Genomic DNA, 15,351 nt, shown 5'->3' on the forward strand with positions numbered 1-15,351 from the left:
TACGCCGCCGTAACTTACGGCGCAAATTCTTTGTGGATTCGAAGCTAGGAAAAGTAAGTTACAGCGGCGTAGCGTATCTCACATACGCTGCACCCATGCAATTGTTTGTGAATCTGCCCCCAAATGTCAGAAACAGACTTAGTCATGAAAGGGATAATTACCTGAAATAAAATAAATAAGATAATAAAATGAAAATTTACAGATGCGGACATAATAGCCAAAGACAGAAAAGAGTCTGAAGGACTCTTAGTTAAAAAGGAGAATAGAGTCTACATAAAAAGAAACTGATCTGTAGAGATCCTGACCCAAACCAGAGCCAGATACAATAGATACCAATTTCCAGATACAACAGTGAGGCTAAGAGCTGCAGTAGGCGCCTAAACTGCTGCAGAAGGACTTCATTTATTTCAGTCAAACAAAATAAGCCAAGGGTAACTCCTGGAGATACTCATCGTACACAAGGAAACAAATGAAATATTCTGTGATTTAATTCACATGCTTGCTCACACTCTTTGCTGAACATCATCAAAGAGGCGTCTGGGCTTTGGGCTGAAGCAACCAGTAACATGAAAGGCCTGCTGCACGGGTACACTGTAATTTTAGTCATCAAGTCCTGGCTCATAATAGTAGGAAAGTACAAAAAATATATTTTCTAGCTGCCTTGGCATTGGGAAGAGAAAAAGTCCTGAACTCTTTCAGTAGGACAACAAAGGAAGGAATCCCAGCTTAACAAAGATGCAAGGTAACACAGTTTGGGTCACCATTATTAACAGATCATCAAAACACATAGACAACACGAAAATTTACATGACAGAGTGTATAGAAGAGAGAAAATGTATGGTCTATCACACTGTCAGGTTAGAACAGTATACCTGATATAGTAAGAAAAAACAAAAACAGGAGAAAAATGTATTCAAAAAGACAAATGACCTGATAGCCTCATAAAACATGGAGCCTTCAGAGACAGGTTCAGATAAACTGCTGCATCTCTGGTCCTGATTCTCATACAGGTGTCCCTGGTCCTAATTCTCATGCAGGAATCTCCAGTTGCATTGGTTTGACCTGAATTTCTGAGACTTGCACCATTGCTTTTATTATAATTAATGACAACATTTTTATTTAGACTACCCAGGGTTAAATTATGAAATAAACAAGCTCATAGGTGAAATTGAAAATGTGTTCTGGTCCATAAGCGGTATTCTTGTACAGGAGCTTAAATGGTAAAAAAAAATGTATTTCTCATGTAATCCTCAATACTATATAAAAAGAACCCTCCTACTGTTGTATATTTTAATTTTTTTCCCTTAGCACCAGGAAAATAGCTTTGCCCAGCTTCCCTTGCTTGTTTTTTACAATAGCTTGCCTAGTAGCCCTACAAATAACTAGAATTGCCCATCAAACATTGCCTACTATTAAATTTAATGCAATGTGGCAAATATTTCAGAATCACTGAACATTTTTCTGGATTTACCAAACTCTAGGAAAATTGGATCTTGGCAGTTTTGTTTATTACTAATAAACAACAACAACAACAAAAGTCAGAATTTCTAAACCTCCCATTTGCAGGACTTATGCTTTAAATGTCAGGCAGTGGATATTAAAAAAAAATCTTGGCTTAGTCAACCTAAATGATCTAGAATCGGTTAATGCAAAATGTTAATGTTTAATACGTAAACTGTGGGGTAAGTCCTGCAATTTCTTAACCACTCTATCCAAATAAATTCTTACTAGATTAGTTGAGAGGGTTGTCAATGTATGTTAGTGATGAGGCTGGGGCCCAGGGGAAGGGGGATAAGTCAGAGATTCTTTGTTTTAGTTGGGGGTCTAATCATATTCCCAAGAATGCAGATTTGAAGAAGTTAACTTTATAGAGAGAGACTTTGCCAAATTGTGTAAGAAGTTTGGTAAGAGCCGGTAGTGACTGAATCGGATTGGTAAGTGCAACTATAACGTCATCGGCATAAAGTCCTATCTAATGAGTAGTGTTACCTATTTGAAAGCCATCTATGAGGGGATGTGACATGAATGCCTCCGCCAGTGATTTAATCGCTAGCGCAAAAATCAATGGTGAATCCTTGCCTGGTGCCATTGTTAATTAATTAACCGCTTGCTGACCGCCCACCGTAATTTTACGGCGGCATGTCGGCTCGGCTGCGCAAAAACACGTAATACGTATGGGCCTAAACTGAGGAAAAATTTTTTTTTATATACTTTTGGGGGATATTTATTATAACAAAAAGTAAAAAATACACGTTTTTTTTGTTTATAGCGCAAAAAAAAACGGAGAGGTGATTAAATACCACCAAAAGAAAGCTCTATTTGTGGGAAAAAAAAGACGTCAATTTTGTTTGGGAGCCACGTCACATGACCGCGCAATTGTCAGTTAAAGCGACACAGTGCTGAATCGCAAAAAGTGGCCCGGTCATTGACCAGCAAAATGGTCTGGGCTGAAGTGGTTAAAGGGTGTAACACCAGACATTTGAACACTGGTAGAAGGAGAGCAATATAAGTTCAGGATAGCAGTAGAAAAGGAGCCATGAAGACAGAGAAGGCGTTTGGTGATGTTCTTCCCACTAAATGTGATTAATAAATCTCCTAGTGCCATCTGGGGCTTGCCTGTGTGTGACAAATTCTACCTGATCGGGATGGACCAGATGCACGACACTTTGGTAAAATGGTTGGCCGAAATGTTTGCGTAAAGTTTGGTGTCAGTGTTGAGAAGTGAAATGGGTCTAAAGTTAGCTGGATCCGCATGGGACTTGCTGGGCTTGGGAATAGAGAAAAATAGGGATGAGCTTCGAGTTCGAGTTGAACTCATGTTCGGCGAACAACGAACAATTAGGGGTGTTCGCGGCAAATTCAAAAAGCCGCGGAACACCCTGTTAAAGTCTATGGGAGAAATCTAAAGTGTTAATTTTAAAGGCTAATATGCAATTTATTGTCCGAAAAAGTGTTTGGGGACCTGGGTCCTGTCCCAGTAAACATGTATCAATGCAAAAAAAAGTTTTAAAAACGTCCGTTTTTTCAGGAGCAGTGAAATTGTTAATGCTAAAAGTGAAACAATAAAAGTGTAATATTACTTTAAATTTCGTACCTAGGGGGGTGTAAAGTCAGCATGTGAAAAAGCGCATGTTTCCCGTGCATAGAACTGTCCCTGCACAAAGTGTCATTTCTGAAAGAAAAAAAGGCATTTAAAACCGGCTTTGCGGCTCTAATGAATTGTCGGCTCTGGCAATTCAGAGATGATTCATTCATAAAAAATAAAAATAAAAAAGCTGGGGTCCCCCCAAATTCCATTAACAGGCCCTTCAGGTCTGATATGGATATTAAGGGGAACCCCGCCGTCAATTTAAAAAAAAAAACGTGGGGTTCCCTCCAAATATCCATACCAGACCCTTATGCGAGCACGTTAACCTGGCCGGCCGCAGAAAAGAGGGGGGGACAGAGTGCGCCCCCCCTCTCCTGAACCGCACCAGGCCACATGCCCTCAACATGGGGAGGATGTCCCCATGTTGATGGGGACAAGGGCCTCACCCCCACAACCCTTGCCCAGTGGTTGTGGGGGTCTGCGGGCGGGGGACTTATCAGAATCTGGAAGACCCCTTTAACAAAGGGGACCCCCAGATCCTGCCCCCCCCTATGTGAATTGGTAATGGGGTACACTGTACCTCTACCATTTCACAAAGGAAGTGTAAATAGTTAAAAAAAACACACAGACACCGTAGAAAAAAATCCTTTATTAATAATAATTAAAAAAAAAATCCAGCGATGTGAATCCACTCTCGGCCCGGCCCCCCGTTCCAACGTGGCCTTCTATCCAGCGACGGATGAAGTTCGCACCTCGGTTTATTGGGCGTTTCCGTATCCTTTGCAGGATAAACCCAGTGGCTTACGGGTTGGACCTTCTTTCCAGTATGCGTATCTCTATTGTGTTTCATGTATCCTTATTGAAACCTTTGGTCTGCAACCATTTTACCACCTTGGTACCACATCCTCACCCTATACAGGTTGAGATCCATGAGGAGTATGAAGTACAGTCCATTGTTGACTCCCGTAGCTTCTGTGGGCGCATTTAGTATCTGGTGCATTGGAAGGGGTACGGTCCGGAGGAACGCTCTTGGGTCCCATCCTCAGACGTACATGCCCCTGTCCTCCTCTGTGATTTCCATAGATGTTTTCTTCTCAATCACGGTGGTCCTCCGAGGGGGACCGGTCATTGAGGAGGGGATACTGTCAGGGCTGGGCTCAGCCCTTCCTTCTCTGTGCTGGCCGCTTAGCTGTTAGCTAATTGCCAGCTTCCATCTCTCCACAGTGATCCATCTGATGATGATCCGCTCATCAGCTCTGCCTACTTAAGGACTTCCAGTTAATTTGCTCTTCGCCTTTGCCTGTTTTAACATCACAAGAGACGTTCTCCTGCGTTCCAGTTGAAGACCTGCTTGACTGACATCCCCCTCTGGCTACAGATCCTGCTTGCTGTACTACTACCTTTATTGCTGGCTCTTGGACTTTGGCTTGGCCGACTACCCGATCCAGTTACTGAACTCTGGCTATGTTTTGACTACGTTTACTCTGTTTACCACAAGTGTGATTTAACTGTACTTCTGTCTCGGTCTGATTCATGGGTTCTGACAGAGAGTCAGGGTGAAGTGACTGGAATAATTTCTGCATAGCAGAGAGCAGGTCAGTCACTGCCCCTGGGATCCCCCGCATTCTCAGGTTGTTACACCTATTCCCATTGTCCAGGTCTTCCAGGTGGGCTTGAAGTTGTTTCACTGTTTCAGAGAGGGTCTCATGTTCCTTTCTGAAGTCAGAGTGAGCTAGGCTAAGCTCATTGTGCTTGGTTTCTAGCAAGTCAGTCCTGGTACCCAGGGTGGCAATCTCCAGGGATAGTGTGTTTGTAGATTTGTGCAGTTCAGATTTAAATTTTCTAGAAAGCTTGTCATATATGGTCGTAACGCTGCCATCTAAGTCAGCTTTGGTGAGCTGCATTGAAAACTCACTGTCTCTCATGGAGTGCGCTAGTAAGGAGGCTGTGGTCATTGTGCACGCTGAAGCACTTCCCGTCTGGGTGCCATCTTGGGACATCTTGCTCTGCTATAAGGGATTGTTGAGCTGGTTTACTGTAGCGATTCCTTGAGCCCGGCATGTGCTGAGTATTCCACCAGGGGTGTGAAGCACTTCCAAGCAAAAATCACTACTAGATAGCCCTGGGGAACCTGCTTTAATCTCAATTGCTCACGGAGCTCTTATCTCCTGCTTCCATCCACGTCGCACTGCGCATGCGCCTCCTTTGGCCAGCTTTCCTAAGCTGAAGTTTGGCATTAGCTTTTATTCAGAGGGTTCCTCCTTATTGGGGAAGGCTTTTGAACCCTTCAATGCTTGTCCATATAGATTACAGATGAGGCAGCCTTGCCCAATCAACAAGTTATGTTGCAAGCTCAGCATCACCTTGATCAGCTTGCTGCAGATGGGCATTTGACTGCACAAACTTTCTTTATCTATCCATCTACCTTTACTATGGTAGTGGCTATTGGCTAGTGGGCTTTGCCTGGGACTGCACATGCCAGTCCACCATGAAATAGGCAAATATATATATATATATATATATATATATATATATATATATATATATATATATATATAGCTTTGTTAGAAAGAAAGGAACATTTTCCAAAGCAGTTTGCATGGCGCAATTTGGGACTGATTTTGGTGGCATTTTAGTCAAGGTGGCATTTATATTTTTTAAGGTAAAAAAAAAAAGGCCAAAATCACTCCACGAATCCCTAGTTCTTGGTCTTCCTATGAATATAACTGCAGCTGAGCAATGCAGTGTGGATCAGAAGCCACCCCAGCCTTTGACTGGACAATCATCCCTGTGATTGATCGTCTGTGTTCTATACTATCATAACTCATATGTTGCGCAGGAGACAACCTTTATTGACTGCTAGAGCTGGCTATCTTCTGTTAATCTGTCAGAGTGCTGCTGTGTAGGACATTACAGGAAGCTAATATCTATACATATTTGGTAGTTATGTATGCTAGTTCAATGTTAAAATACAAAGCTGAACTCCAGAGAAACTAAATACTAACTAAAGCTAAATACACAGATAAAACATATACAAAGGAGATGTTTTATCTGTATTTTTGTTCATCCTCAAATGTATACAGCTGCCTCATACAGCAGTTGGATGATAATGTCCGATAATACAGTTAAGGAATACAATGTCCTCTTTCCACCTTTCAGGCTTCTGACTGGATAATGAAAAAGCAGTAGCAGATTATTGAGGCTATCTTACTGTTCTCTTCTCCTATCAACACGTTTTTTTGTCATCACATTTGCATACATGCCCCCTGATTTTCTCCAAGTGCTATTCTTCCTTCTCTCAGTCTCTCAGAGCTGCTGTACAAAGGATTGTATAGCGGATTGCTGATACCTAGTCACATTCAGACACTTACACTAGATGCACAGCTTAAACAGTCAATGATATATTAATGAATACGAGCTGCATTAATTTGGGTATTTTATATCTGCCTGGAGTTTAGCTTTAATGTGTTTTGATTCATACTTAATAGGATACAATTGTGTTCATTATGTCTTCCTGCAGTTCAGCTTTAATATATGCAACAATTAAAGTGAATTTATAGGACTACTGAAAATAAACACTGTAAAACTTTAACCAGTGTGACCAACATGGTTCTAACATATACAGATAAAAAGAGTTTGTGTCTTTTTCAGGCATGGCTGAGAAACTGCCCACGAGGCGTCAATCTTACTTATATAAGGTAACTATACATTTGTTATGTTTTCCTTTAATTGTCTTTGGAACTAAGTTGTAAACTTAAAAAAGGTTGTGGATTTAATGAAGCTTAACAAATCTGTGTTCAAGTGTCAGCAGCTTAATGACATAAAAGTCATTTCCAAAGCTTCACTTGTAATTTTGTGTAATTGCACAATGCATCATAGCATGAATAAATTTGGAGGATTTTGAACAGAAATTTATTTTCAGCAATAACTTTTATATATTATGCTTGCTTCCTAACATAATTAAAATCATTTCACTTTTAATTAGACATGTTCTTCTTCCCCTCTGACATAGGTAGATATTGTGAGGTGTCAATGTAGCAAGAACACTAACAAAAACTGCATTAATTTTGGTGCCATCTGCTGCTACTCAGTGTCTTTTCAAAACCCAGCACTACAAGATAAAATTGATACTATATATTTATGCAGCACAAAACACATAAATTACACAAACACAGATTCAAAACCTCAGCAGGATAGAAGTACAAAGCATCATTGCAATTTGGTTATTTTATAGTTTCATTTTTCAATATTTTTGATAACTAGGTGCTTAAAAAGTTGGACAGTAATAACAAAGCATTAAAATATTGCTTATTATTATTATTATTATTATTATTATTATTATTACACAGAAACAATATAAGGTTTGTCAGGAGTGTCTAAATGTTCAGGGGTGAAAATAAGCTTTATGAAAATGGTTCAATGTTGGGGTGTAGGTGTATTTTGTCAATTTTTTATGTATTTTTTGCCTATTTAAGCATTTAAGCATTGTTTTAAAACTCGATAGTAGGGTATATTTTTCTTTCATTTAGCCTGGAAACATTCTAAGCATGTATTTACCTGAATCAGTTTGTAATATTCACCTACATGAATTTTTATATTATGTATTTCAGTACTTTTGCATACAGTGCTGACAATTTACGCAGCATCAACAATTTATGCAGCACCTTACATAATGTCCCTGCCCTCAAGGAGTCTACAATTTAAGGTCCCTATACCTCATATATACTTTATACATGCAGTACATACATACACTAGGGCCAATATAGACAAGTAACCTACCAGCAATTCTTATAGATGTTATATTTTTAACTGGTATTATTATCATCATCAGCACATACTGTATGTTTTTGGAACAGGCATACATTTGGATTTCTAAATCTCAAACTTGCAATGTATGAGTATACAGAGTTCACAGTGATCCTGATGAGGTAACAGGCCAGCCCCAAGTTAAATTCATTTACTTTTTTTCTCAACTTTAAACCTTGCAATACTGTTGTGGATTTATGTCCTTAAAAGTATACTTATTGATTGATTATATGACTGATTGATAAGTTATAGACTACATCAATAAAGTTATAGAGGAAAGAATTACTAATTTAGGGATAGGGAATGTTACCATGTTGTAAATGGTTGTAAATGGTACAACATCAGACATAGATAACTATAACTTTTACCTCATAAACAAATCATCAAAAACAATATATCATACCTTATCAGGGTTTATGCTTGTTATCACCCAAACACAATGTGCATTGTCTTCATACTGAACTGGATAGTTAGGCGAGGTTATAATGCCAGATGGTCCTTGAAGATTTGAGCCACATGTCCGAGCTGTAAAAACAATATTATTAATACATTTATAGATTTCAAATATAATAACTATATTTTCTTGTGCAAATGTACAGCTGAAATTTTTTTATAATAGTTTAATTTTACAGAATTAATACATTTTTCTTTTCAGCCCAATTTATTTACTGAACTTTATATCTAAGAACTGCAGCACATAATAAAGTAAGATTAAACAAAATTAAAAATCTTTACAATGTTTTGGCATCCATCCAAAAAATGTATAAAATCTAGGCAACAGACTGAAACACGTCTTGCAATAGTTAACCTATGCAGGGAATATTTCAATTAAGCTGACATTCTAGAGGGAAAATTGCTTTAGATTTTGTGACAAATTATTGCTACATTTTTGCATGCTTTAATATAATCTGTGTGACCATTAGGGAAAGTTTGGTAAAGTAAAGTAAAATCCTAAGTCACCAGAACAGGGGTCTCCAATGGAAGATTTACCTTCTACTCCTTTTCCAGTGAAAATCATAAAGGGGCAGATCCACAAAAGAATTACGCCGGCGTATCTATTGATACGCCATGTAATTGTAAAGTTCCCGCGTCGTATCTTTGTTTTGTATCTACAAAACAAGATACGACTGCATCTGGGATCGATCAGACAGGCGTAAGTCTTAGTACGCCGTCGGATCTTAGGTGCATTTTTCCGCCGGCCACTAGGTGGCGTTTCCGTCGAATTCCGCGTGGAGTATGCAAATTAGCTAGTAACGGCGATCCACAAACTTACGTCCGGCCCCGCGCATTTTTTTTGTCGTTTGCGTTCGGCTTTTTCCGGCGTATAGTTACCCCTGCTATTATGAGGCGTACTTAATGTTAAGTATGGCCGTCGTTCCCGCGTCGAATTTTGATTTTTTTACGTCGTTTGCGTAAGTCGTTCGCGAATAGGGATTTGCGTAGAATGACGTCACCGTCGTAAACATTGGCTTGTTCCGGTTTAATTTCGAGCATGTGCACTGGGATACCCCCACGGCCGGTGCATGCGCCGTTCAAAAAAAACGTTGTTTATGTCGGGTCACAACGTATTTACATAAAACACGCCCCCATCACATCCATTTGAATTGCACTCCCTTACGCCGCCAAAGATACACTACGCCGCCGTAACTTATGGCGCAAATTCTTTGAGGATTCCAAAAAAAAAAAGTAAGTTACGGCGGCGTAGTGTATCTTAGATATGCTACGCCCGACGCAAAAATGTACGTGGATCTGCCCCAAAATGTTTGATTTCCCCTTATTTTCTGTCCCAGTGACAATGGTCACTAGATATACACAGAATAATTTTGGTGAACTTTATTTAGCAAAAAACAAAAATTAAAAGAATATGCATTTGTTAAATTTCACAGAAGTGAAGCTCTCAGCTTAGTTTATTGAGTAGCTTAGGTGATATTTGCAAAACAAAAAATGGTACTGTATATTTAAGGGGTACGTTTTTTTACAGATGTTATTTTTCTTTTTGGTGAAAAACACCCATAGAATAATGAGATTAAGGAGGGGCTTTTTTTGATGCTTTAAAACATTTAGAGATTTAAAACCTATTGAATAGGAATAAGCCGAACACCCCCCGGTTTGGTTCGCACCAGAACTTACAAACAGACAAAAAATTTGTGCAAACGTGCATTAAAGTTTATGGGACACGAACGTGAAAAATAATAAAAGTGCCAATTTTAAAGGCTTATATGCAAGTTATTGCCATAAAAAGTGTTTGGGGACCCGGGTCCTGCCAGGGGACATGTATCAATGCAAAAAAACGTTTTTAAAACTGACTTTTTTCAGGAGCAGTGATTTTAACAATGCTTAAAGTGAAACGATAAAAATGAAATATTCCTTTAAATATCATGTCTGGGGGGACCCCTTAGCATGCCTAAATAGTAGCAAATGTTTCCCATGTTTAGAACAGTACCGCAGAAAATTTTCATCTAAAATTGCTCACAGCTAAAATGTATTGCCAGATCCTGACAATATACATACAAAATCATTGAAAGAAATGCATGCCCCCCCCCCAGTCCTTACCAGGTCCTTTGGGTTTGGTATGGAAATTAAGGGCAACTCAATGCCAACATATTTAAAAAAAATGGCATGGGGTCCCCTCAAAATCCATACCAGACCCAAAGGGCCTGGTATGGACGGAGAACCCATGCTGTTTTTTTCTTAATTCTGTCATAGGTCTCCCCTTAACCACTTCAATACACTATATTATATATTGTACACTGCACTAAATACCATGCACTGTATTATATATACTACACTGACAGCACTATATACTCTGAACTGCAGTATATATACTATACGGACTGCACTATATACTCTGCTGAAAATTGGGCCTTAGGTGATGGTGGTTCCAGAACACTGTAACCCCTCATAGTTACTCTTGTTGGGTGCAGGAACGGTCCCTGCTGTTATATATTGGGTTTCTGGGGACTGAGAAACATCCCTTGAAGACTACTGCGTGTTATCCTTGACATCTGTGACAGACTCACCAGGGACATAACCGGACCCTCTTATGTCTAAAATCATCCTATGGCCACTAGAGGCATAGGACTGAGGAATGATATCTTGGACTACCTGAAATGGGATTATTATGTAATTTTTATCCACAATATATTCCAGGATATCTGTAAAGAACTATTTACTGTTTGTTGATTCTGAACTCAACGGGTTAATTGTAAGAGTGACTCATTCATACTGTTGGGACACATACTGTTAGATGCTAATGCCATCACCTCCAGCCATCTGTCTGTTCTCTGTGCTAATTGACCCTGCTATTGTGTGAAGATGTCCTGTGTTTACACTTATGATAATGTGTATTGTATATAACGTGACGTCTACTCTGAAAGGTCATATCTGAGTCGCCTAGTCTGGGTAAATGATTAGTTAATTAGCTCATGTTAATTTATGTTCTGGTTACCTCCTCTTTAAACTGTATATAAGGTTGCATTATTGGTTCTAATAAACACTCCATGTTTAGCACACAAACAAGTCTTGTCTCGTTGTGTGTTGAGAGCAGCTGGAATATCCGATATCTATATCCAGACTGATAGGAAGCGGTATATGGCGGAAACACTCAAGCGGAGTGTAGGACGTTCCGTTACAACATTCTATTCTGCCTCAAGTGTCCTGTCCATGATTACACAAAGCGTGTGCTCCAGCAGGAAGACTAGAGGGACAGTGTCACTGATGCATGCATTGTTGCTGCTCGCCATCCTTGTGGCCCCTCAAATGGTTACAGGACAGTGCATGCATCCTTGATCAGTAGCTACTGGCGTGGCAAAAAAAAATAAGCCAAGCTCCCCTGACCCTGTCCTGATGCCATACTCACACAGGTACTCATTGATAGCCCTCTGCAGTGTGTGCAGCTGCTGCAGCATTTCCAACGTTGAGTTCCAGCTGGTGGTAATGTCACAAATTAGGCAGTTGATGGGCAGGTTGCCCTCCTTTTTAATGTCAGCCACTGGAGAACTGGTATTGTATAACCGGCGGAAATGACCAGACTATTCTGGCCTGCCTCAGGAGACCTTGGGTACCTGGTCAAGAACTGCTACACCACCAAATTAAGGATGTGTGTCAATAATGGAACATGTGTCAAGTATCCCTGTCGGAAGGCGGAGAGGAGGTTGGTGCCATTGTCAAATACAACCATTACTGGCTGAAGCTGGCATGGCGTCAACCACATCTGAGCCTGCCCCTGCAGAGCTGACAGAATCTCTGCCCTAGTGTGGCTCCTGTCCCCTAGGCAGACCAACTCAAGCACTGCATGACATCTTTTTGCCTGACTGCATGCATAGCCCCTTGAGCATTTAGGGAGCAGTCCTGGTTCAGAGAAGAATTCTGCAAAAGAGGCCATATAGGAAGAAGAAGAGGAGGCAGGGGAGCATACAGATGTTGTGGCAGAATCACCTCTAGCTTTTTGGAGGCATGGTGGCGGAACAAGCTCCAACACTGAACCCAAGACTTCCTTGCCCATGCCTGCTGGACCATCAATCAGTGGTAATATGAACCTTATTGCTGACCGCCCTGTCCAATGAGGCCAAAACATTGCCTTTCAAATGCAGTAGAGAGCCAGAATGGCCTTACTTTTAAAGAAATTTAAAGGCATTTTGGAACCTGCCAAAGTGGTACAGCACATTCCACAAATTCACGAAAGGGGGCTGAGTCTACCAGCTGAAAAGGCAACAGTTGCAGTGCTAGTAATTTGGCAATTTTTACGGTTCAGCATCTGGGGTATGGAAATTTGCCTGCTGAATACCATCAACTGGTGGTATACTGCTAGCAGATTTACTGCAAGTACTCGTAAGACCTATTGCTATACCTTCATTCCTCTCAGTGCAGGTTTTTGAGAGGACTAGAGGTATAGTAGGATTTGAGATCCCAGATGATGATCCAGGAGAAGCATGCCTTTTTCAATGATGTGGGTCTTTCAGGTGCTTCTGCCAACGGAATGTATGCCAGGTCGTCATATGTCTGGTCAAACATGTGATGCCCAAGCGGCTGCTGTTTTGGCCACGCTTGATCCGCTTCAGACATAGGTTGCAAACAGCAATGGTGCTATCTTCTGCACACGTGATGAAAAAGGCCCGCACAAAGGAACTCTAAAAGTCAGCAGAGTGGCTGTCCTTAACCTGACCCCTGGAGGACATTCTGCCTCATTGGAGTTGCATGTGTTAAAACAAATCCATGCAAGTATATTTAAAAACATCAGTGACAGCAAAAGTATTTGGTATTGGACTAGGTATGGTTGAAGGTGATCAATGGACAGCTGCCTCTACTAATTGCTTCCACCTAAGTGGAGCAAGAAAGTGTTGAGAAGAAAAAGAAAGTAGATCCAAAGTGCCAAGTGCCTATGTAAACTACTAGAATGATTCCACAGTATATATCATAAATGCAGCTATGAAAATAATTTAATTTAATTTGCACAGCACTGTGATATACAGTATATTTTATGTAATTTTTTTTTTTCATAGCTGCATTTATGATATATACTGTGGAATCATTATAGAAGTTTACATAGGCACTTGGCACTTTGGATCGTTTAGCACTTTGGGTATATTTTGCACACTGCACCTTACACTAGGAGCCTCTTTTATGGAGCATTTGTCTCCGTAGGACCAGCGCCAACTCTTTATTTTTCTTCTAATTGGAGTTGTGCCTCTTCCTCGCCTTCCTTCTCTCTTCTCTCAGGCACGCAAGTACAGTCAGTGACCTCATCATCCCCTCCCTCTTCATCACTGGAGCAAACTTGGCAGTATGTTGCAGCTTGAAAGACCAAGACTGCCAGTTTATTTTCCTTCTGTGTCACCCCCTCTCTCTAGGATCACGTTACTCCCTTCCTCCACCTGGGAACCAACATCGGAGCCTTCAAATTGCTGCGCATCCTCTGACACTGTGGTCAAATAATTCTGGGGACTCTTCTGTGCATGATGGTGGGGCTATGGAAGGAGTGAATGTGGACAAGGAGCTAGAGGAATAGGCCGCTTTGGCAGCTGCCTTGGAAGGCAAACTTTTCTGAGCCTGGGTGACAGAGGATGAGGAGGATGAGGATGGCTTCATTATCCACTCCACTAACTCTTCTGCATGTTGTGGCTCAATAACACGGCCAGCAGCAGAAAAAAAGGACAAGCATGCCCCGTGGACACCAACAGAGGATGCACCATGTCCACGACCACCTCTGTTGACTGTAGACACAGAGGCTTCTTGTCCTCTTTTAGTGGGCTGTGAGCGTCTGCCTCTCCTTGGTGGCCTTGCGGGCATGATGGGGATTGTTTCTTTTCAAAGAACTCTACACTGTATTATATACTGTGTACATTGCCTGAAGTGTGTTCGAAACTGTACACACTGTATTATATACTGTGTACACAGCCTACACTGTATTAGAAATTGTACACACTGTATTATATACTGTGTACAACACCTGAAGTGTATTAGAAACCGTACAACAGCTGCACTGTGTTATATACAGTGTACACACTGCCTGAAGTGTATTAGAAACTGTACACCGCCAAATGCACTTTATATATAGGCTACACTGAATGCAGAGTGTATGTTTATATATATATATATATATATATATATATATATATATATATATATACACACATACTAAACTGTATATACAGATTCAAACCATTTTTGTGAATATTTTATTATATCTTATTATGTGACAACACTGAAGAAATGACACTTCTACAATGTAAAGTAGTGAGTGTACAGCTTGTATAACAGTGTACATTTGCTGTACCCTCAAAATAACTCAACACACAGCCATTAATGTCTAAACTGCTGGCAATAAAAGTGAGGACACCCCTAAGTAAAAATGTCCAAATTGTGCACAAAGTGTAAATATTTTGTGTGGCAACCATTATTTTCCAGCACTACTTTAACCTCTTGGGCATGGAATTCACCAGAGCTTCACAGGTTGCTACTGGAGTCCTTCCACTCCTCCATGATTACATCATGGAGCTGGTGGTTGTTAGAGACCTTGCGCTCCTCTACCTTCCATTTGAGGATGCCCCACAGATACTCAATAGGGTTTAGATCTGGAGAAATGCTTGGCCAGTCCATCACCTCAACTTCTTTAGCAAGACAGTGGTCATCCTGGAGGTGTGTTTGGGGTCATTATCATGTTGGAATACTGCCCTGCGGTCCTGTCTCCAAATGGAGGGGATCATGTTCTGCTTCAATATGTCACAGTACATGTTGGCATTCATTTTTCCCTCAATGATCTGTAGCTCCCCCAGTGTCAGCTGCACTCATACAGCCCCAGACCATGACACTCCCACGACCATGCTTGACTGTAGCCAAAACACACTTGTCTTTGTACTCCTCACCTGGTTGCCACCACACATGCTTGACACCATCTGAACAAAATAGGTTTATCTTGGTCTCATCAGACCACAGAATATTGTTCCAGTAATCCATGT

General features: G+C 40.7%; 1 protein-coding gene across 1 annotated transcript in view; it reads right to left on the reverse strand.

The window, feature by feature from the left end:
- The window catches only part of CSMD1 (CUB and Sushi multiple domains 1), an 833,985-nt gene that overhangs the window by 669,647 nt on the left and 148,987 nt on the right, over nucleotides 1-15,351 (reverse strand). Inside the window, exon 5 of the mRNA XM_040349812.1 lies at nucleotides 8,298-8,419. Coding sequence (XP_040205746.1) covers nucleotides 8,298-8,419 — 122 coding nt within the window. The remainder of the gene's footprint in view (nucleotides 1-8,297; nucleotides 8,420-15,351) is intronic.

Source organism: Rana temporaria, chromosome 4, assembly GCF_905171775.1.
Source record: "Rana temporaria chromosome 4, aRanTem1.1, whole genome shotgun sequence".
NCBI lineage: Eukaryota > Metazoa > Chordata > Amphibia > Anura > Ranidae > Rana > Rana temporaria.